This window comes from Embiotoca jacksoni, unplaced genomic scaffold (assembly GCF_022577435.1).
Source record: "Embiotoca jacksoni isolate LCO1_2020_lvr unplaced genomic scaffold, fEmbJac1.0.p SCAF_25, whole genome shotgun sequence".
Classification (NCBI taxonomy): domain Eukaryota; kingdom Metazoa; phylum Chordata; class Actinopteri; family Embiotocidae; genus Embiotoca; species Embiotoca jacksoni.
Window position 1 is genome coordinate 12,677 of NW_027185376.1, and position 27,404 is coordinate 40,080.

The 27,404-nt window shown below is 45.5% G+C and overlaps 1 protein-coding gene across 1 annotated transcript; it reads left to right on the forward strand.

Annotated features, from left to right (window-relative positions):
• The first annotated feature begins 407 nt into the window (after positions 1 to 407).
• Positions 408 to 27,361, forward strand: boc (BOC cell adhesion associated, oncogene regulated). Its single transcript, XM_069159392.1, has 18 exons — positions 408 to 645; positions 14,359 to 14,487; positions 15,369 to 15,641; positions 18,963 to 19,109; positions 19,744 to 19,887; positions 20,264 to 20,557; positions 21,779 to 22,051; positions 22,152 to 22,420; positions 22,531 to 22,696; positions 23,174 to 23,242; positions 23,572 to 23,781; positions 24,138 to 24,313; positions 24,411 to 24,633; positions 24,744 to 24,929; positions 25,022 to 25,233; positions 25,339 to 25,421; positions 25,876 to 26,024; positions 26,238 to 27,361. Exons 2-18 carry the CDS (start codon positions 14,376 to 14,378, stop codon positions 26,402 to 26,404), a joined length of 3,153 nt encoding a protein of 1,050 aa, XP_069015493.1. The 5' UTR covers positions 408 to 645; positions 14,359 to 14,375; the 3' UTR covers positions 26,405 to 27,361.
• The last annotated feature ends 43 nt before the right edge of the window (positions 27,362 to 27,404 follow it).

Below are 27,404 nucleotides of genomic sequence, written 5' to 3' on the forward strand. Positions count from 1 at the left end.
CTGCAGTGGAGGGCCTGCAGGCCTCAATGGACGGGGGTCAATACAAACTCGGTGGGGACCAACGCATACCAAATCAGGGGGAACAGAGCAGGAGGAGGAGGAGGAGGAGGAGGGGGAGGGGGCGCACTTTTTCCTCCTCCAGTGCACCTTAGTTCACAACAACTTTCCAAGTTTCCAGGTGTTTTTCTTCGCGCAATGTCTTTGTTCGTGACTTTAAAACATCGGTACAGGTTCTTCTTTAAAGCGCAATCTGCGGAAAGCCCTCGTGTGTTGCGAGTTTAAGGGACGCGCACGGAGGAGAAACGGCGGCGCAGTCCCCGGCTCTGAGATTTGGGTAGCCAGTCCCTATTGTTCAGATCCCTCCCTCCTGCTTGGGAAGTGGGAGGACCCGAAAAGGCGTCGCAAAAGGGAGAATTGTTTGAGAGCTCAGTCATCCAAAAACGGCCTTTCAATGTGAGAACTTGGGGAGCCGAAGAAAATGTCGGTGGCATCGCAGTAAATTACTAAAGCAAGCGAGGCTTTAGAGGGAAACGCGAAGTGGGAAAGTGTCGTATTTTTTTGGGGGGACTAAAAACCTGAGAAGAGAGGCGAGGAGAAGATCGTTCGGTTAAAACGAGGTGTGAGCACCAAGGCAGAGAAGTTTTGGTAAGATTTATCCGTTCATGCGGTCCCCATGTTTTTGCGATGTTACGCTTCTGTTCGACATCTGTTACAGAGTTATACATAATTGTCTCAGTTTTTGTTGCGTGTTTGCCGCTTTACCAAACTCTTTACCAACACACATGTTGCTGTATTTGTAGGGGGAAGTTGTGATTTCTGGTGTTTGGTGACTTACTTCATGCTGGAGACTACTTCGATAGCCGCATTTGTTTTTTTTTTTTTTTCCCATCTAATTAATCTACATTAACTTTGCTACAAACTGTCTGTGCCACACGTGTCCTTTATTTGGCTCCAAATGCGCGTTTTAGTTCTCGGTTGCAGAGTTACATTTAATAAGAAGAGTTAACTTTGCTGTCGTTTTTTTTTTTTTTTTTTTTTTTTTTTTTTTTTAGCCCGTTGTTGATTGGATGAACCCTGCGTTCATATTTTCCCAACTTTTCCTTAAATTTTCTGCCCGTATCTGCCGACTATCGCATCGTAATGGAGAGGAATCAACCCTGCGTGACACGTTGCAGCGAATCAGAGCTGTGTTTGTGGACATACGTGAGTTTTTCTTGGGGAAATGTGTCTTACGTTTTGCAGGCCGCAGCCTATAGTCGCAGCCATAGGGGAACAGAAAACAAGACATTGGAGAGGCTCTGCCAGATCTTAACGCATATTAGCGTCGGGGAGCGCAGCGGTGTCGGGGGATCTTTTAAAGCGAGTGACTGTGGAGAGGAGAGAGTCGTAATTGAAAGATATTCATTCAGATGTATAATCAGCTTCTTAGCGAGGCTCCTGATGAAGTCACGTCTTAAAGCTTTGTCACTCAAAATGTATCGGATTGCATTGTTTTCGCCAACCAACCATCACTGGGCTACCTGAGTTTCGTCCCACTCCCCCTCGGTGCGGACCACAGACCTGGTGTCAGATTAACCTCATTAAAGCCTCCAGTTAACTTGACAGCTGGTGCAGCAGGAATGCGGCATCCTGCCTCGCTGTCCTGCCAGGACAGTCTCTCCTGGTATCATCCTCTCCTTCAGCTCTGATTTAATGAGAAAATGTTTGCGTAAATCCCGGGGCCGCTAATGAGTTTTGGCCCGTGGTGTTATACTCACCGTGGGGGCCGTGTGGAAGGGGACACGGAAGGAGGGGGACAGGGACACGGAGGAGGAGGAGGAGGAGGTCCGCAGGAACAGCCGCAGGGGCTCAAGTTTCCAACCCCAGGTGTCGTTTTGTTATTTGGATTACATTTAGCCTCCGCTGCCTCGCATGGAGGAACCTCGGCGCTTCAGTGACAGACATGGCATCAGACAAGAGGGCCCGATTGTTCCCGCTGAATCAATGTCACTTGGATTAAAAGTCGAAACGAATGGCCTTGCCTCCCCCAATTAGGCGCACAGCTTATAAACGAATTAATTGGTCTCAGTAAAAAGGAGCCTCTTGTTGTTTGGTTGCAGGGTTTGTTGTTTTTGTTGATCATCCCTGGCAGGCGGATGGATCAAAGTTGAACTAAGTGATTCCCAGTCTGATTATCTGCCTGGTTCTCACACTGCTTTGGCCCTTTGTGAGGACTGAGACAGTTCAAAATCATTCTTACAACATATTATGTAAATATATGTGAATATTTCAATATTATTCAGCTACTGAAACTATAATTTTAAACTAGCAATCTATATCTGTATGGCACAGAAACACTTTTAAGTCCCCAACAGAAGAATTACAGGTACTTTTCTTACATTAACTCAGGATATGATAATGATTTAAAGGCTTTTAGGCTGCTAGAACAACAGGTAAAAATAGCTGTTTATAGTCCTTTAAACCAGAACTGAAAGAAACTAATTCTTTCGGAAGTCAGCAAAAACTTTCCCTGCAACTTATTTTAATATGATTAATCGTCATTTACGAGCAAAATGTCAAATATCCTCGAGTCCAAGCCTCACAAATGAGGATTCTTTACTTTTTTGTCATCTAATTTTGAATTAAACATATTTAAGTTTGTTGCTCAAACCAGATGTTATCTTCAAGCTTTGATGATTTGCTTTTTTTTTTTTTTTTTCCACTGATGAAAAGACTAACAGATAAGGAAAATAGTTGCTGAAAACCACTGACACACTTTCAAAGTCCCTGTTTGAGTATTATAATATGTTTTTTCCTAGCAGGACGTTGTGATGAATGAAACACTTTCAGGCAGCATTCTCAAAAGAAAATAAGGTTAAAAACTGGAGGTGAAAATTGAACTTAAAGGTTTTTCAAAGGCTTCTAAAATCCTACCAGGTGTTGACTTTCGGGACTGAAAATGAGCAAAAATATGCGTGAAAGAAGTCTGTGGATGTGGACAGGAAGCTTGCCATGTTATCTTTTACTTCCAAAGTCGGATGTGACTGTTACCAGCTGGACCTTTTACAATGAAGCCCCAACTTGAAATCAAATTTCATTGATCTTGGTTACCTGCCAAACAGACTTGTAGCGGAGACAAAAGCGTCCAGTTTTCCAGTATTTTGCCGGCTGCTGGTGGATAGTTTTCACCGTCCTATAGGAGCTGTACGTATCACAGTGTGCAAAGAAAAGTTACTGTGTGGATTTAGGTCTGCGGCCAATAGAAATAGAGTCTCTCACTCATTTCTTAGTTCTAGTTAGTTTGGGAACAGACTTTGCCATATTGAAGTATGATGTAAGATACGATGAGAAGGATAGGACTTTACTTCTTTGACTCTCGCCTTGTACAGCAGCTGCTTGTGTTTTTTTTTTTTTTTTTTTCTACATCTGGATGTAAATCTAAGTCCATAGATGGGCTTTAAGATGCATTTCAAGATCACAAACAGCCAGCGGATCCATGAAGACTGCTTCCTGGATCCCATGTCTGTGAGCCAGAAGTTCTGACTGTGGTGCTGGAGAGCAGCATTGTTTTTGTAGTGGGTGTAACATTGGTGTTAATTGACAAAGGATGAAAAAAAAGGGCTTTCCTGAGGGCATGCTTTCATCTCTGACAGTGGGTACACTAATGCAGTCATAACAGTCTGCAGACACAATCTGTGGGCCTGTGCTGTGTGTGTGTGTGTGTGTGTGTGTGTGTGTGTGTGTGTGTGTCCTCAGGGTTTAGTCCGCATATGTGCGAGTGGTACTTCCTGTCCACTCAAGATCATCTCTGCACTGGAATGTATTACTTGTCATTCAGGCCTCACCTGTGCAGTCGTTTTGAGATTAGTGCATTAGAGAAAGAGCTTTGAGAGAATAGAGGGCAATTTAGACTTTATAATTTCAGCAGGAGTGTTTCTGGGTTAATGCACTTTTCATAAACTCGCAAGAAACACACTCGTGGCCAAATAAGGCTGCCTCGTTTCCCGCTGGCGGACATTACTGGCCTGTTGACATACGGTGCATTAGTCCTCCAGCATTGACAGATTGGAGGCTTGGGCTCAGGCCTCGTGCCCCCGGGAGGGTTTCTATGTCCAGTCAAGACATCGGATAACCAAAGAGGGACACCTGGACTGGCAGGTGGCCGTGGTCCAGGCTCCTCCCCTGGGGCTGCATACCTCTCTTCCCCTGATCCTCCCTGTCAGCCCGGACCACAGAGAGAGAGAGGAATGTGAGGTAGGAAAAAAACAAAAAGAGAGAGCGAACAGTGAAGGAGAAAGTTCTGACGGAGCTGGAGAGGCTAATTAAACTGACTGTGATCAAGCAGATTATTGAGGCGGGAATCAAAATAAATTGGATGTAAGTAAAGAGAAGACGGAAGAAGAAAAGCTGAGAAAGTTCTGTTAAAAGAAAGATGGCGGTGTGACTTTTTCCGTGCTGAAGGCCATTTTTAGGCCACATTCTTAATCCATATCTGGATCCCTGTTCAGTTTATTTATATCATAAATACAATAATGCTTAAATCCATCGTCTTAGCAGCCTAATGGAGATTATCCAAAGCCTTTAAACCAGTTGAGTTGATTTGTTCCACTACTTAAAGTAAAAGTTAAGAAGCTCTTGATTGGATAATGAAGTTATGCAGGCCATACTCTCACTCACACACACACACACACCGTGAGTGCTGTGTGAGCGTTTGTTAGATCATTGATCAACTCCAGACTCGAGTAAGAGAGCTGTGTGTGTGTGTGTGTGTAGACAAATAGTCCTGTGTGTGCAAAGCAGATATTTGGACAAAGATTAGGGGGTGTTATTACGAGCCAAAAGCAACCCAGACGCTCTAATAGATCATTCACACACAGGCTCCAGATTGCACTCCGACTGTTCAGTTTAAGCTTCATGGACACTTTCTCCCCTTTTTTTTGTGCTTTTTTTTAAAAAATTTTTTTATCATGAACACATATTTTAAATAAACTCACTACAGCCTGTTGTAGAAGTCCACACACACACACACAAGCGCGCGCACACACACACACACACACACACACACACACACACACACACACACACACACACACAGGAGCATGAAGTGTATTCTTTTCTCTAGCATGTGTGAGAGAGACAATGAAAGCAGCGAAAAGAAACGTCAAGGAATCTGGGTTGTGTTCCAGAGCTTTATCCAATAATCAGATTTATAGCGTTGCACCAGAGAGAGAGAAAAAAAAACCTCATCATTGAAGAATGTCAAACTGGCAGGAGAAGACATGATTCAACAGAATAAATCACCGGGCACCAGATTAGTTCGTTACTGGGCCCCTGGGGTTATCAGAACTGGAATTTTCCATCGAACAGCGCTGCGCTGTCTGCGGTCCAAATCGTATCTGTGTGAGGTTTTATTTTATGATATTTAAGAGCAGGATAATGCACATCCGTGGCTCTGAGTGACGGGACAAGTGGTAGCTCTGCTTTACCACGTCTCTCACACACACACACACACACACACACATACACACACACACACACACACACATGTCCAGCTTCTGAAACTGAGAGCTCTCTTTGAAACAAGCCTCTTCCAGCTGTTTCTCCTAAGAAAGTCTTTCAGACCCTGCAGCTTTCACTCTACAACCGTGAAGGGAGCAGTCCGACTCAGTTGCACCATCTCGAACACAGTTGATGTCCTGCCTCCTCGCTCTCTGTTCAATTTCCTGCCTTCCTCTCCCAGTTTCTAATTCCTCCTCGTTTCTGTTTTTCCTATAACTTTCTCCTTCGGCCGTTCCATATAACTTTACAGTCTTTCTCCATTCCCTCATCTCTCTTTCCGCCTCCCCTCGTCTCTCCCTGCCTTATCGCAATTTCCTAAAGCCTCCTCATATCTGTTTTTCATATAATATTTCACTTGCTCTGCTTTTCTCTTCCTTCCTTCATCTCCCACTGAGCATTGTAAGCCCAGGCAGCCTCTCTCTCTTCTCTCTTCTCTCTTCTCTCCTCTCCTTTTTTTTCTTCTGGTTCCTGCTGAATAATGGGGAGAAATTGCTCTTGATTTATAATTGGTTCCATTCACTCTGATGCATGAGCTGCCAAAAGAGTTGGGGGCCCCTTTGACCCACCCCACATATCCCTCCTCCCTCCGTGCCTCCCTCCCTCTCTCCCGACGATGCAGGAACACACAAGGAGCAGGCTGCATATATGTACAGCTGTGAAAGTCTGCGTTGGCATGCGTGAATGCCGTGGCGTGCGTGTGCTTTATCTCTCGGCCTGGGCATAAGTGGTAGCCTGTTTTTTAGCGTGTTGACATTTGGTGTTGGAAAAACTTCCTGAGGTCTGCATATTTATGTGCCTCTGTGAGTATAGTTTTACCATGTAATAGGAGTTTGTGTGATTGCTTGCTTATGTGTCACAGAGTGTGTGTATGTCCCTGTGTGTGTGTGTGTCTGTGCAGGGAAAGGATGGTTGTGGGTAAAAGAAGTGTGTGTGTGTGTGTGTGTGTGTGTGTGTGTGTGTGTGTGTGTGTGTGTGTGAGAGAGAGATGAGTACTGTGAAATCCTGGGTATTAGTTAGTTTTCCCAGTACTGTATGGGAATGATTGTGAGTGTGTCAGATACTTGCAGTTAAACTCTGCGCTTGTTTAAAGCTTCTTAGAAATTAAATCTCAGAAATCTATCTATCTGGCTATCTCTCTATCTCTCCTATATCTATCTCTATCTCTCCTATTTCTCTCTATCTCTCCTATCTCTATCTCTCTATCTCTCCTATCTATCTCTATCTCTCCTATCTCTATCTCTCCTATATCTATCTCTATCTCTCCTATTTCTCTCTATCTCTCCTATCTCTATCTCTCTATCTCTCTCTATCTCTCCTATCTCTATCTCTCTATCTCTCCTATCTATCTCTATCTCTCCTATCTCTATCTCTCCTATATCTCTCTCTCTCTCTCTCTCTCTCTATCTCTATCTCTCTATCTCTCTGTCTGTCTCTGTTTACACTGAAGTTAGTTAGCTATGGTATGTTGCTAGCGTTCTAGCTGGACAACTTCCTTCTCTTTCTATCCCTGCTTGTCATTCTAACCTTTCTTTCTTTTTATCTTTCTTTCTTTCTTTCTTTCTTTCTTTCTTTCTTTCTTTCTTTCTTTCTTTCTTTCTCATCCATTATACCTTTTTAATTATTTCTCTGTATTCATTTGTTTCTACCCATCCTTCTTTCCTTCATCCCCCTGCATTGCTTCTTTCCTTCTGACTTTTTTCTTTCCTTCCTTTCTTTTGTCTCTTATTCATCTTTCCTTTTTCTAATTCCTTCTCTCTATTCATGTTTCCATCCATCCTTCCATCTTGCCTACCTTCCTTCTGTACTTGTATCCTTCCTTCCTTCCTTCCTTCCTTCCTTCCAGGTCCATCTAACTCCTGCAGCCGTGATGATCCGATCCTTTTCCCATGGCCCTGCTGGGCACGCTGGCATCCCACACCGGGCAGAGGAATGTAGGTGGATGTGCTCACCATGGAACCATAATTAGCTCTCTGTGGTTAATTCGGCTTCGTTATCTAAATTATGCAAATGCTGTGGTGCCTAATTGATTAGCCCCCCCCCACCCCCCGGCCCCCCTTCTACATTGCAGGCCTGTCCAGATCCTTCTCCTTAATCCTTGAGACGCTCTGTAGCTCGTTAGTGTCGGTTTAGGGGGGTGAGGGAGGGCTTGGATGGGCATATAGCTCGTTAATACTTTGTGAAATGTGTGTGTGTGTGTGTGTGTGTGTGTGTTTGTGTGAGAGAGAGACTGAGTGAGTGTGTTATGAAGGAAGAGGGGGGTGGGTAGATTCTCAACCTCGTTAGGGATGCTTAGATGCTTTTGATGTATAATTTTATGGCATGAGAATGAGTGATGTTTTGAGAGGAGGATTTGGACTGGCCCCCTCTCCACCTGTTGTTCACGGTTTTTATGCCAAATAACACTCCATAAGGTTCTCTTCTTCTTGTCGGAGAAAGACATCTACCCCTTCCCCCCTGGGGGGATAGATGGGAATCGATTTAGGATTTGTTCTCTGCCAAGTTTTTGCTTGTGTGAAGTAAAACAGAGAAGTGTGGAGATTGTCCATTCCGTTTGCATTATGCATGTCGCTCTATAGTAGAGACAGCCTCATGCAGCGGTGTAAACACAGTGAAAATATCATCTCACTCTAGTTTCCTTAGTTGTGACTAAATAAGTCACATTATGACTCTACAGGATATTAAAAATCAGTTTACTCCCTTCTTTTCAACTGTTTATCCCCCGTTTACCTTATACAAGCAATAACATGCTGATATTATCCCAGCTGATGCAAAGTTTTACACATTCGTGCAGGGGTACGAGACCTGCTTCAGACCACACCATATATGCATTTTTGATGTTTGACCTGGGAGACAAATTTGATTGAAAACCTCTGTGGTGCAGAGTTAGTGCTGAAATCATCAGGTGATAAATCAGTTTATTGAGCAACAAAAATCCCTCTTCCACATATGTAGCTGCTCAGATGTGACATTTGCTACTTATTTCTGTTCTATTATTGGAAAAAGTAAAGCAAAATTGTCTTTCACTTCACTGTTAATTTGGTTGTCTTATGATATTAAACTGTTTTTGGGGATTAGTTGGACAAAAAAAAAAAAGACTTCATGTCAGCTGGGAATTTTTTTTGGACATCATGTGAAATATTATAGACCAAACGATTTATTAATTAATCAAGAAAACAATGAACAGGTTAGTTGATGACCAAAATAGTCGGTAGTTGCAGCTGTAGATTGAATGTCTTTAGGTTTTGGACATTTGGGTGGACAGAACAAACAACTTGAAGGTGTCATCATCGGGCCTCTTAAGATGTGATGGTTATCTGCCACTATCTTCTGAGAATTAGGTTAATATAAAGAGTGCTTCCCTAAAGTCCCGCCTTTGTTGTCATTCTTTACCTGCCCGATGGTCTGATAGCAAACTGGGTGTGGTGTTGGATATTGAAGCAGTACCGCCGGGCCAGACCCAGAGGCTAGCGAACAGATTGACTGAGTGCGGGGAAAATATGTTGGGACATTCAGCGAGGCTCTCAAACACACCCTCTCATTGACGAGGCTCTGCTCTCTCCTCCTGCTCGCCTGCCAGTTGACATCCTCTCTATTAATTTAAGTCGCTGTTCAGCTTTCTCAGTCAACCTCTCTACCCCCCTCCACTGCCTCCGTAAACCCCCTTCACCCATCTTGCGTCAATCCATAAAGGCACTGAACCCCCTCTCCTCCTCCATGCCTCCACAAACTCTCCACACACTACTCTCAAACCTCTTGGTCATTGAGCCCCCCCCCCCACCCCACCTCCTCCTCCCTTCTCTTTGGTCAATGAGCAGGGCCCATCAGCTCTTCCCCGGGCCCTTCAGAGTAGCGTCTCCCCTTTCTCCAGGGGTCTGCGGGGTCTTTGTCCTTGCACCGGCTCACTGCTTTACAATGACTCTCCACTCTATTAAGGTGCGTTCTGCCTGTTAGCGTCGCCAGGGGCAACTGGCCTCCCGCATGGCAGCTATGCGGCATAGCATTGTGGGCTGCGGGCTCGAGCGGGGCAGTTGAACCCCCGGCACTCCTCACACTTGACACCGCATGTGTTTATCTAAAGGGGGGGCTTTGTGGTGTTTGGAGAACCTCGAGGGGAGGGGGGGGACGCGGGGTGTAAAAAGACGTAAAACTGGGGGAGGACGGAGGGCAAGAGGGGAATTTGGGGAGGTGATAAATATTCAACAGCTCAGCTCCTCAGAAGGAGTTACTACCCTGCTGCCCCTCCACCACCTCCTCCCTCCTGTGTGTCTTCTCCATGCCAGAAAGCAGATGGAATGTGAGAGCTCAGGGAGGAGGCTCCAGTCTGGTTTTATCCAATTAGCAGGGTTGTCAAAATGAATTTATCCACGGAGGCAGGGGGACAATGGGACCGGCAGTGGCCCGGGAGAACAGGGGCCCCGGTGTCTTTACTTAGCACGCTCACAATGAACTTCTGTCAAGTGACTCTCTCCCCACAACAACATATAAGGCGCTCGCATACCTTTACTCGCGATGCTTGCCTGCACACCGCCACACCACCACGACCTCGTACCGTCCGCTGCTTGTGCTTCCCCCCTCGTCCTCTTCACGATACGTGCACCAAACAAGGATACACCCACAGACCCTTCTATGCAGAGCGGAGTTTAAGTCTTTTGACTCGAGTCCAAGTCAAGTCACAGGTTATTCCAGTCCAAGTCTTGAGTCCTTGAGGCAGGTCCAAGTCAAGTCTTCAGGAGTAAATTGCAAGTGAAGAGGCTTTCAGATCTCTGTGATGACCATTAAAATGACACAGCCTTTGAACATAATCCTTTAAAGAGCTGTTAGCAGTCAGCATGTGCAATTCGAAGCTTTTGTTTTCCAATACTGATTCAATTGTCAATCCAATTATTTACTAGTGTCTCTTTTTTCCAAACTAAACTGTGTTTAATATCTATCGCTGACATCATGGACAGTATCTCGGTTCAATATCTCAAAGTAATTGTGGTTTTTAAAAAAAAAAAATTTTTTCACATTTTGATTATATATCTTTGAAATGAATATGCTATATGAAAGTCAGACATGTTTAGGTTGAAAAACTTTTAGTACTTGTGCCAATACGGTGCTGACTTTCAGTACTGATATTAAAGGCTACAAGCAGATTTTTCAACAAAAGTCTGTATTTTATTTCACAAAAAAGCTAAATGTCACAAATGATCATCTTCAAAGCAGCTCTAAAAGCCATTTTTTTTCGTTACCTTGCTTGTTTTTTTTTAAGTTGTGTCTGAAGGGAGTCCAGTCTCAAGTAAGCACAGTCTCACAGTAGTCATGTCTCAATTCATCAACATGATTACAGAACTAGTTTTACGCTCCTCGAATCATTCTTCTGCACGGGATCTGGCAGATTTGAAGAGTTCACACAGTTCTTTCCCTGCACTGTCACTGAATTATGTTTTAATACCACAAAGCTGCTCCCGCAAAGTGTTTGCCATGCAGCGTTGTTCCTCATGGCGAGGCCGTAACAAAGCAGTCACATCTGTGTACACACACACACACACACACACACACACACACACACACACACTTGGCCCTTAATTTAGGGGAGCTGTCTGTGTGTATGCTCTGTTTTTTATCAGTCTCATGCGTAGGAGGCTCTTGTCCTTCTCCGTCTCTGACTGCTCTGGGAAGGATGGATGGAAAAAGTTGGACATGGATGTCAGGCCAACTTTTCATCTTGAAGCAGAGTATCCGCTAAGCAAACACAGGACCCAGCTGACTAATGAATCAGACACAGAGCGGCTCAGAGGAGTAGCGCTCTTTTTAAGGGAGTGATGATGTACGAGGGGCCTTCTCCTACCGCTTTCACAACGAAGCTCTATCTCTTTTTCTGTCTCTCTTCCTGTCTCGCCATCGGTCTTTTATTTTGAAGAGAGTGAGACAGACATTGGACAGGTAAGAGGTTGCATGGTGAGGTGGTGTGTCACGCTGTGCGTCTAGTTGGCAGAGCAACTGGTGTGGTTTACGGTTAGAGACTCTCACAGTTGGACAGGTGCTGGATACAGATGTATGTGTCTCTTATGGGCAGCGGCCCTGGGTTGTGTCCATACTGCGACCAGCCACAGAAGCCACAGGCCTTCAGCTCTACTCGCTCCTGGTCCCACAGTAGCTTTCTGTTTGTTTGCAGAGCCGAGCCGGCTGCTGATGGGCCACTCTGTGTGGATGAGTGAGTTAATGAAACGTGTAGGTAGGTCTGGGGCAAAGGATTTGTTTCTTCTCTTCAAGTCTTGTTTGAACATTTTGTTCAGTCTATGGTGATTATCTAACACTCCAAAACCAAGTTTATTAAATTTACACCAATACAAAACAGAGAAAAGTAGAAAATCTCCACCTTGGAGAAAGCCAGTGGTTTTTTTTATTGGTTTTTTTTTTGCTTAAAGGGCCTATAATCAGAAATCCTGCATTAACCAATCAGATGAGTATTATAAGATAGCCGAATTATCACTCGGCTACAGTTCCTTTGAGCTCTTGGGAGGGTTTTAGTGAATTTAAAAGTGCAATACTTAAGCCCCATATTGTACCACTTTGTACATGACATTGTGTTAGTGTAGCATCCAGTCTGCCCTCTGTCCAGCTCCGAGTTTTGGCTGTTTGCTTGAATTTTGTGTATTGTTGCCCTGCCGTTGGTTGATAGTTGGCTTTTTTTCTTTTTTGTTTTATAACCGAGTTGGATTGTAAGGATCCAGTAGATTGACTGAAATAACGGCAATGAGTTATGCCTATAGTTTATGTTACAGCTTATTTATCTGTTTTACCAAGACAAAGTAAAGTAAACGTCCACAACAAAACCACACATTGACACCGTTTTCAATGTTTTTCAGTAGTTTTGTTGTCAATAGCTGCACTAAAGATCTGTTTTGAATTGTCCAAACAAGGTCAGTACAGCTGTAGTGTTATCTTTATAAGCTATTGCTACATAACTAAATTTATCATTAACAGCTCTTACAAGCGGTGGAAAGTTACAGGAATGTTAAACTCCTGTTTGGCTTCTAATTAGCGAAGAGCTTCAGCCTTTGTTGTGTTTACCTTTTAGTTCATCGTAATAGGAGGTTAGAATACGTTATTTCTTCTCGCTCCCATGTTAGACCGAGAGAAACTAGACGTGACGTTGACTCATTACTGCCCGTTGAGGAACGGGGTGGTATTACAAGATGGAAGGGGGCTAACTGATTTTGTGTCACAGAGTGTTATAATTCAGACACGGACGCAGGCCTCCTGCTGCTGCACATAAAGATGATGAATGCACTGTCTCTCTTGAAATAACATTGGATAGTCAAGTTATTTATTTCGATACCAAAAACAGCACAAAAAGGAGTCAGAAACAACTTTAGTGTACTAACGCTGTTTGTTGAAAGTTATCCAAATCAACTTAGTCTGTATATAGTCTGTATTTTGTGTGCAGTTTGTTTTTTCTGCCCTCTTAAGTTGCCCAAAAATTCATTGTGTTTTCAATTAAATAAAGTTGATTTATTCAGTGATTGAGTAATAATTTCCACACGCCATTGTGTTTTTTTATGAAGAGAACTGCTTTGTTGCAGTTTGTGTCACAATAATTAATCATCTGAAATTGTTTACACATTCATAATATGCAATTAAAATGCAGCAGAGCAATGTGTGGTCTGGTGTAGCAGTTGCAGACGTTGACAGCTGTTTTTCCATCAGCCTACTGCTTTGCTGATTTTCAATAACTGTGCCAGGCAGCTAAACATTTTCACCGCTGCCATTAGATGATGAAGGTGCGCTGTAAGAGTTTCCATTCTCTGACTGTCCTCCTTTGGCCCTTGGTGTGTGTGCAGTGTGCAAGTGGGACTCATTAATAATCCCTCTTGCCATAATAAGATCAGGATAAATATGTACGTGAACGTTGTGCGCTTCTGCCACTTTTACGGTTTCGGTGCAGGACAGTTGTGAGTATGCTCAGCGACATGTATGTATATGAGAGAGAGAGAGAGAGAGAGAGAGAGAGAGAAGGAGAGATTCAGTTTTGCAGGACCACCCTCCTCATCCTGACGGGAAGTTGTTAGTTTAACCTGACAGGAAAGAATTTGGGAAACTTGGCAGCAAGCGACAAGGGAGAGAGAAAAGCTCCCCTCTCTACATTAACTGTTAATAGACTCACCATTACCATCGTCTTCTCCATGTTCTTCCCAATACTTACAGCTCTTAGGTATAAAAGAAGGCTCCTCTCCTCCATCTTGGACACGCTCCTCAAGGCCGTGATATATATTTCCCCCGGTCCTCCTCCCCTCCTGCCTCTCATTAGTTGTTCTTTGTCCCAACTCTTGAATGCGGCCTGTGTGTTTTCCCTTCCTCCCTCCTTCCCCCTCTTAGACCCCTCTACCTGTATCGGTTACACCTGAGCGGGGAAGGTGGAGGGGTCGGGTTACGGCCCGCAGAATGAGGGTGCCCCTTTGATGGGTGCGGGTGCAGGCGGAGGAGATGGGGTCAGCGGTGAGATGGGGGCTGACGGAAAAGAAAGGCTTTATTTGTGTCTGGAGTTTGGCTGCTGAGGGTGCTGCAGAGTGCACCGCCTCACCTGGGTTGTGTTTTGTTCATGGCTGCCTGTTTGTGTACGTGTGTGTACACGTAAAATCCAAGCAGGGACAGAGTGTTGCATGTATGAATGCGAGACTGGCTGTTTAGATGGATGATTTATGTTTCCATGTTGAATTTGGGTGGTTTTGTCACCAGTGCAGTTCTGTTTGCGTGTTTGTTTCAGTCAGAACAACATGGATTATGCTGTTTGTTTTGAGCGCGTCACGTCTAACCTTCTCCTGTTGTGTGTTTCAGGGGGCAGTGTATGGAAGATGTCTGGAAAGCGAGACTGGACTCCGTGGATGAAAAAGAGAAGGGCTCCAGTGTTGTGCGCTCTGGGTGCAGTACTACTGTGCTGCCTGCAGAGCGGCGCTTCAGTCACTGGTGAGTAGACAATATGTAAAATATTGGATCCATAATCTGTTCATTTTGCGTCTGCCCTTCCCTTTTCTCTCCCTTGTGTCCGATGTTCTGGATGCAGCCTCAACACCTCTAAATGAATAATCTGCAGAATTAAAATGAAAAAGTTTCCATGTTACTGTTTCTTTGTGCACATTTACTTGTCCAGTCTATGCTCACTTTACATTAGATTTTATGAACACCTGGTGCTGGATCAGTCTTGCCAGGGACCAAATATTCTGGCTCAGTCACATTCAGTGAGGTGTTTTACATGTCTGGCGGCGGCGGCAGCTGCTGCAGTTTGTTTGAAATAAATTTGAAGAAGTGAGTTGTACTCACCACCATGGGTGAACTGGAAAAGAAACGAAAGTATTGTATGTACAGCTGCAATGATTAGCCTATTAATCTATTCGGTGATTAAAGGACAATATTTTAACAGTTTCGATAACTCATTGATTGTTCAAGAAAGGTTGAAAGCACAAATGCCAAACATTTGATGATTGCACGTCTGCAAAAAGAGAATTTGCTGTTTGTTTAGCTGTGTAGAGAAATTTAATATTTTTGGAGTTTAAACTGTTGATTGGACAAAACAGGACATTTTAATGATGTCACCTTGTGTTTCAGGGTATTTTAACACTTTCTGATTATAAAATCATGTTTTAATCAAGAAAATAATGAATAAAGAAAATAACTGTTAGTTGTATCCCAAATTAATTCTTTGCATGTTAAAAGAAACTCAAAAGAAAAAGTGCCTGCTTTGAGTAAGTAGGAAATGTCTTTATATGACTTGTAAAGTAAAAAAAAAACTGTCTTAACATTATTTTTAATTTGCATCTGAATGCGTGTTTCTGATCTTTTTTTCTCAGATGAGGTGCCAGTGTTCACTGAGGAGCCGGTGTCTGTGGTGCAGAAGTTGGGAGGCAGCGTGATCCTGCACTGCAGCGCCCGACCCGCCTCCACCAACATCAGCTGGCGGCTCAACGGCCAGGAGTTGACGGACAGAGATTTGGGTGTCGTGCTGGGGCCCAGCAGCCTGTTCATCCCCACTCTGTCCAACGTGTCTCTGGGCAGATACCAGTGTGTGGCCAGCACCAGCGCCGGAGCCCTGGCCAGTGTGCCTGCTAACGTCACTGCTGCCAGTGAGTAGCCACCTACACAAAGCTGTGACAAATAAACACAAACACACGGGCCCCTTTTGGCCCCTTTTTGGTTTGTAAGAGTATCCAAAGAACGCTTTTGACTTAATTTTCTTCAAGTAGAACAAAAACAGTGAAGGGGCGGTATTTGTTTGCTGAAACTCTTTTCCAATACAACACTGCAAACTTTGTACTTTTCCACTGCTTGTGGCGAGTCTGAATCTTCTCCTTATAAAGGATACAAAGCAGCTACGGTTTCAGTGCTTACAGGAGAAACCGTTGCACTTCCCTGATACATGATAGTGAGGCAGTACATATTTATTCTAACAGATGCTTTTATGAAATGTCATATTGCCCTAATAGAGTTAAAATAAGTGATTCCTAATGCTGACGTTTTTAGTGCTTTGCTGGTCCCAGTGTGTGGCATTATATTTGATATGCATCATGGGACTGAGAGGGGGCCTGAAACTGTGAAACCTGAGCTGGAGGAATGGAGGGGACGCAGGGGGGGGAATAGGGGACCAGGACTCAGACTGGGAGCCCCCTGCCTCCATTGGCCCCTTTGCTCCCCAAAACATCGCATTCCTCTCCACAGGGTTCGGCAGAAATTATGGCCCCATAATTGGTTAGAGGGCTGAGGGGAGATAAGAGTGGTGTGTGTGTGTGTGTGTGTGTGTGTGTGTGTGTGTGTGTGTGTGTGTGTAATGGACAGAGGATATGGGTGTAATGCTGCAGCAGAAAACACCATTAAGTGAGAAAAAGGCTGCTGTTAACAGTATTGTTTTACATGCGGTGATGTATGGGGCTGCCATAGCTGGAGAAACTGGAGGTGTTTTAGACCAGTCGAGACAAGATCCTGACACAAGATGAGACGTGATGTCACATTTCTCCGTCTCCTTGAAGCCCTCCTCAACCCCACTCGCGCACATTTCACTCTTCGCCCTGTCACTTTCTCTCTGCTTTCTTCCTCTCATTATCTCGTCCTTTCCCTCCTCTTTTGTCATCTTCAGCTCTTCTATTTTTTTGTTCCCCCCCCCCCCCTCTCTTTTCTACAGAGCCTGTGCAAAGGCATTAAAAGTTATTGATAGCTCCAATACTGGATGAATCGTGCTGGAATAACCACATGTGGAGGCAGACTGTTTCGCCCCACCTCCTCAGAAAAATTCTCTAATTTAATAACGGTTTCTCCTCGGCCACCCCCCAAACCGCCTAAGGAATTGCTCCATGGGGAGTGTGTACGTGCTTGCCTTTCCTCGTGAGCCCTCCTAGGTTGTACACACATGTTTTTGGTGATCAGGATAGGTTGATTCCAGACCCTCCGCACTATCCGACTCGGGAAGAATCTGCGCTTTTTTGGCATAAGTTAAAAGCCCCTTGCTTGAATTCTTGTGCAGACAATCACCCTCCTTTTCTCTGCTTCAGAAGACAGAAACGTGTATCTGCACAACGTGGATTCACAACACGTTGCACAAACATGTTATAATTCAGACACGCACGCAGGCCTCCTGCTGCTGCACATAAAGATGATGAATGCACTGTCTCTCTTGAAATAAGTCAGGCTCTGCCAAGCAGCCCTGGTGCGGGAGGTCTGCTTCACTTTATGAATACCATCAATCCTCCATCCGTGCAGGATGCGCACACTCAAAACATCACGCTCGCGCGCACACCTGAGAGGCACCCGCGTGGGGTTGTTGTTGCTGCTGCTGCTGCGGTGAAGAATGCGGGGCAGTGGAGCTGTCGGGAGGTTAAAAGGTGGAAATGGTGGACTTTGGGATGGAGGAGGGGGAGGAGGAAGGTGGGACGGGTAGATATGAGGTGGGGAGGGAGAGTGAGGGGGTCTGTAAAAACAGCACCTGATTGATTTAGCAAATGGAGCGCCACTCGGTCTCCTAAAGTTTTTTTTTTTTTTCCCGCCCAACAGCTTGACATGTCCTGGCTGGGATTCTCATCTTTCAGAATAAGAGCTGACACAGTCTGAAATGGAGGTGTGTGTGTGTGTGTGTGTGTGTGTGTGTGTGTGTGTGTGTGTGTGTGTGTTCGTGTGCGCGCGTGCGTGTCGGTGTGTCGGTGTCGGTGTCTGCATACAAACCCTGATTTCCCCCATTTCTCCCATTAAAGCTGCTCCAGACGCAGGCAGGGGGACAAATCCAACACGCATGCTGAATAAATCAGCTGCCCGCCATGGATGTCTTTGTTCAGTGCTCTGAGTAAATCACTGTGGTGTCCCAATCAGTAGATACCGTGGCCTTACCTAAACTCTGCTTATTGAATTAGAGTTGTACACAAAGTCATCAGCTGACTGTGTACACCGGCAGCCTACTACTTTGAGCCAAATAGCCTGGCCCGTCCAAGAAAAACACACCGGTTATAGCACCTCTGGAAAGAATGGAGAGAGGCTGTGTTTGTTAAGAATAAATCAACAAAGGCTGGTAGACGTTTAATTACGTTCCCGGAGAAGTTTTATTTATCCCTCATTTCACCGTTGGACTCCACGATGACAAATTTCTCCAGTCGTTAGCCTTTTTCCCCATTCTGCGCTTCTCCCTCTTTTTCTCTTCTCATTTTACTCTCCCTCTTGCTTCAGATCTATAAAATGGCAGCATCTCCCCCTGCTAAGGTTTTTATGGGTCCCCCCCCTCCGTTTTCTTAAGAGCAGAGTATTTGCTGCTTCCTCCTCAAAACCCAAACTGGATATCTTTCTCTGAAACCCCATAGGATGGACGGCCCTGACCTTTGACCCCGTGGCCAGGCCTGCGGGCCGCTCAGGCAGGGGTTTAGGAGGTCAGGGGTTAGATGAGTGTCTGTGCCGCGCAGACTGTGTGTCTGCGGGACACAGTCGCAGCACATGGCCGCAGTAATCCCACGCCCCCATTTCCCACAGAATCTGAACCAGACCCAGTCCCAGTCCCAGGATCGTGTTTGACAGAATTAATGACACCTTCTCAAATGTTACAGACACCAATTTTAGGCTTTGGACATGAAATCGCAAGGTTCCTGTGACTTTACGTTGATTACGTTAAGACGAGCAGTGGGAAAGAAATTACTAAATTAAGGGTTTTTTTTTTCCTGTAGGAGCGAGAAGCTGTGGGAATGTGGTTTCAACATGTCAGGGAGAGGCTGACGTGACCGACACCCAATATGGAAACAGCACAATTATTATTGCTCAGAATATTGTGGTTTTCTACTTCTAAAGCTGAAGACTGACTGTATACATGTGCAGCTAGCTGTGATTTACACTTGTGTATTAAGATGATGAAAGACTGGTGAACTGTGTTTCAGTTATGTGAGCAGCATTGACTTCTCCCTTGCTTGTGTGTTTTTCAGAGCTGCGGGACTTCGAGCCCGATGACCAGCAGGAGATCGAAGTCGATGAAGGCAACACGGCTGTTATTGAATGTCACCTCCCTGAAAGCCAGCCCAAGGCTCAAGTCCGCTACAGCGTCAAACAGGAATGGCTAGAAACATCCAAAGGTACAAAGCTGCCTCCGTTCATCTACTTCTACTTAAGTTCTATAATATTCCGTGTCGCTCATGACTTCCCTCTCGTTTCCCATACTATCTTCGTGATTTACCGGAATGCTATAATCCTGCTATCTGACCCATCATGAAACCGTCGATAAGGATGTTATCTGGAGAATGTTGAAACATGGGAATGCACTTGTTTATTTTCCAAACTATTTACTTCTAAGTTGCCTGGAAGAGAAGAAAAGCTCCAGTGGTTTGTGGCTGGTATGCTGATGATGCCTGGGAGCTGTAGGTACTGATATCTGCCGCTTATCTGTGAGGAAATGAATACCACATTGACCAGCCTTCACCGACTGCTCTGGGTCAGACTCGAGGGCGCCACTCTGTGGCCTCTGCTGACAGTGCAGTCATGTATTGGAATGGCACATGGGGCTCATGTTACACACAGTTTCACAATAGGGACTTTTTCTTTTTCCTGCGGTTTCTCTCATCTTGGTCACATTTCAGAGTTTTCTAATGTATTTCCTACTTTCTTTACGTTTATAAAACCCGACGAAAGGTGTTACTCCTGATTCATTTACTGGTTCGTTAGACATTGAGCGTCCCTCTCACTCTGACCCTGTCTGTGTTTTTCCCGCAGGGAACTACCTCATCATGCCGTCAGGGAACCTGCAGATAGCCAACGCCACACGGGATGACGAGGGGCCGTACAAGTGTGCTGCCTACAACCCCGTCACTCAGGAGGTCAAAACCTCCACCTCCACTGACCGTCTGCGCATCCGCCGTGAGTCACCATCTCTTAACAATCGGGTCCAAAGACAGAACAAGATTCTGCATTAGTGTGATCTAATTAAAACACATTTGAACCGAAAGACATTATTTGGGAGCTTGCAGCTGTTACTGTAGGTGTGAAGGCTGCATATTGTGGTTTAAAATCCAACTAATCTAATCTTTCAGTGACACCACGCGTGCAGCTTTTTCACCACAAATTTAATGATGATAAATGTTAATGTTAAAATGTAATAACAAATAAATAATATTAAAATTCACGAGAACAGATCAAATCAAACACGACACATTAATAAAATAAAATAGATTTAAAATGTAGGCTCTAATGTATTTCCAAAGTGTTCAAATCCTGACTGTCCTCGTCTCTTCAGGCTCCACGTCGGAAGCAGCTCGGATCATTTACCCGCCGGCGCCTCGTTCCATCATGGTGACCAAAGGCCAGCGGCTGGTGCTGGAGTGCGTGGCCAGCGGCATCCCCACTCCACAGGTCACCTGGGCAAAGGACGGGCAGGACCTGCGTTTCCATAACAACACGCGCTTCCTGCTCAGCAACCTGCTCATCGACGCAGCGGGCGAGGGAGACTCGGGCACTTACGTTTGCCGGGCGGACAACGGCATCGGCTTGGCCAGCTCTGCCACGGTGCTCTATGACGTACAAGTGTTTGGTGAGGAAACTGTTTTTAAAGACCTGGAACTGGTTTGTTCAATGCAGATTCCTGTAAAGGCTTTTCACGCTGAATGGAGTTTGTTCATTTGGCTCGACAAGGTGCTTGCTTATAAGTGGAGTTTTGCGTGCGTCGTGGATTTAATAACCGGAGTGACTCCTGTCAGGCGGCCTGAGAAGACAGGGGTCTGTATGTGTTCATGCACTCGGGTGTGAGGAGCACGTCAGGCTGGGCCACGTCGGGTAAGAAAGACTTGGTGGAGACAGAGCTTTCTATTCTGTACCAGGGCCTGATTGAGTGTCTAGGTTATGGATGACTGTTTTTACAGTGATTTTCTGTGTGTGAGTGTGAGATGTGTGCTTGTCTCTCTGCAGCTGGGTCTAATTAAAGCCAGAGTGCTGCTGTAGCTGTAATGAGCTCTGTCTTTCCCCCATTCAGAGGCAGCCAACCATCAACTAGCTGGCCCGGCCCGGCCTGCCTGCCTCCGCACACCCGCTTGTCATATATCCTCTCTGCACCAGTGTGTTTTTACTCAAGACACGCACGTGACTTTGTCAAAGCTGAAATGATTTATTGCTTAAAAATTACCGTCAGCTGCTATGATAATCGATTAAGTCACTTATCAGGCAAGAACTGCAAACATCCACAGCTTGTTGTGAACATTTGTAGCTTTTTCTTTTGTTTGGTATTATTATAAACTGATTATTTTGGGGCGGTTTTGGATTGTCCGTCAGACAAACAAATTATATAAAGATGCAAACATCGGCCGTTCTGAAAAATTGCGTGGACTCTTTGCAGATATTTTAAAGACCAAATGATTAATTAATAAAGCGATCTGCAGATTAGTTGAGAGCTGCAACTGAAGATTACATTCCTCTTGATCTGCCATTAATGTTCTTGATTAGTTGTTTGGTCGACAAATACTAGAAAATAGTGAAAAATGTAAAGCCCAAGTTTATTTCTTCAAACTTGTTTTGTTGTACCAACAGTCCAATAGTCAAAGATACTGAGTTTAAAATGATATAAAAGGCAGAAAATCATCACAAATCAGAAGCTGGATTTGTGATATACATGATCAAAAACGTAATTATCAGCTGACTTTTAAAAAAAAAAAAAATTTTTTTTTTTTTATCACCAGTTGCAGTCGTAAACACTTTTATACGCTATACCTCCCTCCTCAGTGTCCTGTCACTGACTGGATTTCTCCCTCTCCTCCTGCAGAGCCTCCTCAGGTGACGGTGGAGCTGCAGCAGCAGGAGGTCGTGTACGGCGAGACGGTGCGCTTCACCTGTCAGACCCGTGGTAAACCTGCTCCCTCCGTGATGTGGCTGCACAACGCCCGGCCCCTCGCCCCGTCCCCCCGCCACCGCCTCACCTCCCGGATGCTGCGTGTCTCCAACGTGGGCCCCCAGGACGACGGGCTGTACCAGTGCATGGCCGAGAACGGCGTGGGCAGCTCACAGGCCTCCGCTCGCCTCATCACAGTATCAACAGGTAAGTGGGTGTAGTTCGGGAATCTTTCAGAGATATAATTCTATTTCACAGCCTTTAGATTTCATAACGGTTTTTTTTTATTTTTATTTATTTTTTTAAGGGATTACATCTCGGGGGAAGCTGCCCTCCATCTATCGACCGCTCAGCCCGGACAAGGTGCTGAGAGAGCAGCCTCCTGTAAGGTCCGGGGCCACGGGTGCCATGCTGCCTCTGGACTGCTCTGAGCTGCCGGGGCAGATATCACCTGCAGAAGCCCCCATCATCCTCAGTCAGCCGCGCACAGGCAAGGCTGACTACTACGAACTCACCTGGAGGCCGCGAAATGAGCGACGGGTCCCCGTGCTGGAGTACATGATCAAATACAGAAAGGTACTGCAGGGAGCACACGTGGTCTAAACAAAGATGCATCGTGTTTTAGCTTCTTCACTGTCAAATGTGCACCTCCTGCGTCGGTAACTGAGCCCTCGTCCCTCCCTCAGGTGGGAGACCCTCTTGCAGAGTGGACATCCAGCAGTATCTCGGGCTCGCTCCACAAGCTGACTCTGGCCAAGCTGCAGCCAGACAGCCTGTATGAGGTGGAGATGACTGCCAAGAACTGTGCAGGTTTGGGACAACCTGCCATGATGACCTTCAGAACTGGCAAAGGTACGACACTTTCAGAGCGTTTAGAGATGTGGCCGCCAGTCACACAAGTCTATATTTCTGTAAATGTGCCATCCATTTCCCTTGTCAATGAGCTGCACCACTGCACCAGATGAAATGCTCCTTTTTTTTTTATGACGGGCAACGTAGTTTATTTTGAGTCACACCTACATCAACTTCCTCTTGTGTTAATATTCAGTAAAACAACAAACATGTTCCATTCGGCAGCTGAAAATACACTTTCCCTATTTCCTCCTGTTCGGCGTAACATTTCATAAAAACTACTCAACCTCTTCAGGAAATTATTTTGACAGTTTTAAACCATTTACATCTCATGGACGGACACTTGGGCTTGAGGTTGACAGCCACAGACTGGGGAAGTCAGAAACTTTTTGGTTTTTCTCCTGGCACCGACTTAAATATAGACCACCACCAGGCTTTATTCTTTAAATATAGTTAAGATGTTTTTTCTGTCTACAGGTCGCAAAGGTCTGGGAGGAGAAACTGATCCACCAAAAACTCCCGCGGTCCCTTCGCCAAGCCTCTCTCGTAAGCACTCGCCAGTTACTGTGCTGCAGTGACAAATCCTCCTCTGATTAACAACGCTAATGAAATCCATGACTTCAGCTGTGATTAACATAACTACATACTGTTTTAAAGTAATACGGTCCGCTTCCAACGTTCTTCTTTGACTAACACTTCTCACTCTCTCTTGCATTTCTGTCACTGGAGGATGAGCTCTCAGTAAGTCCTGCATGTGTTGTTTCACTGTCGCAGACGAGCCCGTTTGTTACTCTCGTGTTGTTTGTGAGTTTATGTCTGTTGTTGTTGTTGTTGTCGTCGTCCGCCTGACACCAACGGTCCTCCTACCTCCGCAGCTCCCGAAGCCCCCGACAAGCCCACCGTCTCCACGGCAACCGAGACGTCGGCGTACGTGACTTGGATTCCTCGCGGCAACCGTGGCTTCCCAATCCAGTCGTTTCGGGTGGAGTACAAGAAGGTGAAGAAGGCGGGAGAGGACTGGGTGACGGCGGTGGAGAACATCCCTCCGTCGCGGCTCTCCGTGGAGATCACGGGCCTGGAGAAAGGTCGGCCGTCTTCACTCGCACTACAACAGTGTTGTTATTGTGACTGGAGGGGGAGGGCAGGGGGTGTAGTAGGATGTCGGACCACATAATTACAATGACGATGTCCCGCATAATTACATTCCCACGGCCCGTAAATCTATCGACATAATGAGTGTTGTTACAGCCATTTCGGTAATTACTGCCATCAATCAAAACCATAACAATCCCAATCAACTTCACATCTACTTTGAAAAGGAAAACACAAAGTAAAGTGAAAACAAACATCATTAGTGAACACACAATAAAAAGCAGCGGATGCCGGAGCTCGCTGCCCCCCCCGTGAGACAGATTATCAATGGTTCTTCCTCTCCCTGCAGGTACATCCTACAAGTTCAGAGTGGTGGCAGTGAATGTAATCGGATCCAGTCCGCCCAGCGCCCCTTCCAAGGCGTACACAGTGGTGGGCGGGAGGACACACGAACGCCCCGTAGACGGACCCTACATCACCTACAACGAAGCCATCAACGAGACCACCATCATTCTCAAGTGGACGGTGGGGGGAGAGAGAGAGCGAACAAATGTGCACGTCTCCAGCAGTCTTATTTTGAGTTCATTGTAATTGTAAACGTGATTTATTTCCCTCTCAACAGTACACTCCTGTAAACAACACGCCCATCTACGGTTTCTACATCTACTACCGGCCGACCGACAGCGATAATGACAGCGACTACAAGAAGGATGTGGTGGAGGGAGACAGATACTGGCACTCCATCACCGACCTGCAGCCGGAGACCGCCTACGACATCAAGATGCAGAGCTTCAACGAGAAGGGAGAGAGCGAATTCGGCAATGTGGTGATCCTTGAAACTAAAGGTGAGATCCTTTTGTAGGAGAATTCATCCGAGTGTCCGTTGTTTTACAAGTCTGAGCTGTTTTATTAAGTTTTTTTTTGTTCCCCCCCCCCCCTCTTCGTTTCTTCTCAGCTCGTCCTAATCACCAGCGACCTGTTACGTCGGAGACCCCGGACCCGGGGTTTGGCAGCTCCAGTGGACTGGTGCCGCGGCCCGGCGACCTCCCCTACCTCATAGTTGGTATCGTCTTGGGAGCCTTCGTCTTCATCATTGTCGCCTTCATCCCCTTCTGCCTCTGGAGGGCTTGGGCCAAACAGAGTGAGTCCCCCCTCACACCTCCCCCCACCCCACCCCTCGAGCCGGAAGTAAAGTCTCTACACCTGCCTAATTCTTCTTTGTGCTTATTTCAGAGCAAACATCCGACTTGTGTTTCCCTGCTGTGGCCGCCCCCGTGTCATCATGTCAGTACACCATGGTTCCCCTTCAGGGACTCGCTCTGGTCGGCCACTGTCCTCTGGACGCCCGTATGACAGCTCCGCACTGCATCTACCCCGCTAACGGGGAATACACCTCCAACGGCAAACCTCACCACCCGAAACACTGCCTGCCAGGGCTGCAGCAGGTACAACAACAGTTTCATAACAAGCTGTTAAGAAGGTCTTTTTTTTTTTTTTTTTTTTTTTTTTTAATAGAAGTGTGAAATTTATGATGCTCTTGTGCTTTTCAGAATGAGCTGGATTGCGATATGGAGTGTGACACACTGCTGCCACAGACAAATGGACATCTGCCGGTCTACCACTACTCCAACGGGTACGTCTGAAAAAGGCCTGTGAAAAACAGGGCAATTTTTTTTACATTGTGGTGTCAATGTTTTTTTTTTTATTTCTCAGGTGCTGCTGATCTGGATTTAGTTGATTTTCACAATACTTGATTTTATTGTAAAAGAAAAAGAAAGTTGTACAAACTTGATCAAGAACTTGTGTCTAAACTAGTGCTGCAGTGAGGCATAGACAAATAATCAACATCTTTTTAAATATTATGTAGAAAGAGGCCAAAAACACAGCTGGTTCCTGCTCTTTAATGGGACATGTCGTTGAACTCTTCTGTTTTGTATTGCTTGTGAATGAAATGCGTTTTGACTCTGAAAAATATATAACGGTCATCGTTTTATGATTTTTTTTTTTTTCCCAACATGGCTGATGCCGAACAGAAGCACAAGTCGCAGCTCGAGTAAACACGTTTTTTTTTCCCCGTTTCCCCTCAGTGGCCCGGACCACCACGAACAAACCTGCTGCTCTCCTGACGACTCCACCCTGCAGCTCCTCCAGGCGTCCCATCAGCTCGTGAGCTCCCAGGAGGCGGGAGGAGACGTCTGCTTCTGTGGTGGAGACAAAGCAGAGGACGCCACTCAAAGTACGTGCGCACGCGCTTACAGTGAGCTCTACCCCGGACAGAGACGTTCAAATTTTGTTTATCTTGTTCATAACTACCACAACAATTTCCACGCGGTTAAAAGATGTGAAAAATGTCTTTCCACGCTCAACTTGATTACTTTGTTTTAAACCGTAGAATCCGAATCCTTGCCGCACGTTACATGACCCCGTCGGCTCTCTTTCTGTTCTGCAGGGTCTTTCCCTCTTCTGTCTCTGGAAGACGAAGGGATTTTCACCACATCGTCGTCGTCGGCGGCCACGACGCCACAATCCCAAGACACAACGATACATGAAGTGAACATCTTCCCAAATGAAGCCTCTGCTGGGGACGAAGGGTCAGCCAACACGACAGATGCATGAGAGACTGTTAAATGAGCGGACGAAAACGAGAGAAAATATTTATTTTTGTATCGCAGATATTTATATATTTATGCTTTTGTACATACGTGTCAGATTATACTGTATATAAGGTTATTTTCATATTGAAAAAGACTATTCATACATCTCCTCACACTATGGCATGGACAAAGGGACCACTATGTTGTGACGCTGAACTCTTTGTCTGCATTTCCTGGGGAGGGACACAAGTCTTAAGACGTCATTCCTCATGTGAAGACGACGAGTCGGGGGACCTCCGGTCTGCAGCGCCTTCGTCTCAGTTCAGCACTTCACGTCCAGACGTCATTCCTCGTAGACGCCCTCCGACCTAAACGTTTGGACCTTAGGTACTTAGCTTTACGAACACCACGAACAAAGGGACCGTTCGAAAACAGTCTCGACGCTGTTAATCACGAGGTGCTTTCATCGCCGTTTGCTGTCATCCCGTTCTCAAGACACAACTGTCTGTCTGTCGTTTTGTATAGCAGTAACACAAATGTATTATGCATTGTTCATCATTAACAAACTATTAACAAGTGTATGCAACATAAAATCATTGTTTCAGTAGTGTACAAGAGATTATATATTGTATAGTTATTTATTTTATTTTTTTTTGTGTTGGTTTTTCTTTAAATCACTGAATGGGAGAGATTCTGGAAAATGTCTTTAACTCAGTCATTGATAAGCTGAACTTTATACTGCAACCACTTCTGTGTTTACTCATTTGCTGGTTACCAAATGGCTGCCAGGCGAGGGTGCTGTGACAGGCGTGTCAGTATTATTCGTCCTCCCTCACTGGTCGGTGCGTAAGTATTAGTCTTTGACGGAGACATCTGCAATCAAAATGAAGGAGATCCTGAATCTACACTCCCTTTTTAAAAGGTGCAGCCGTTCTGTAGCTGCACATGCTGGAGCACTATTGCATGTAAATAAAAGCTTATGAAATTGAGTTGGGTCTTTTCTGTTGTTGGATTTTGTAATG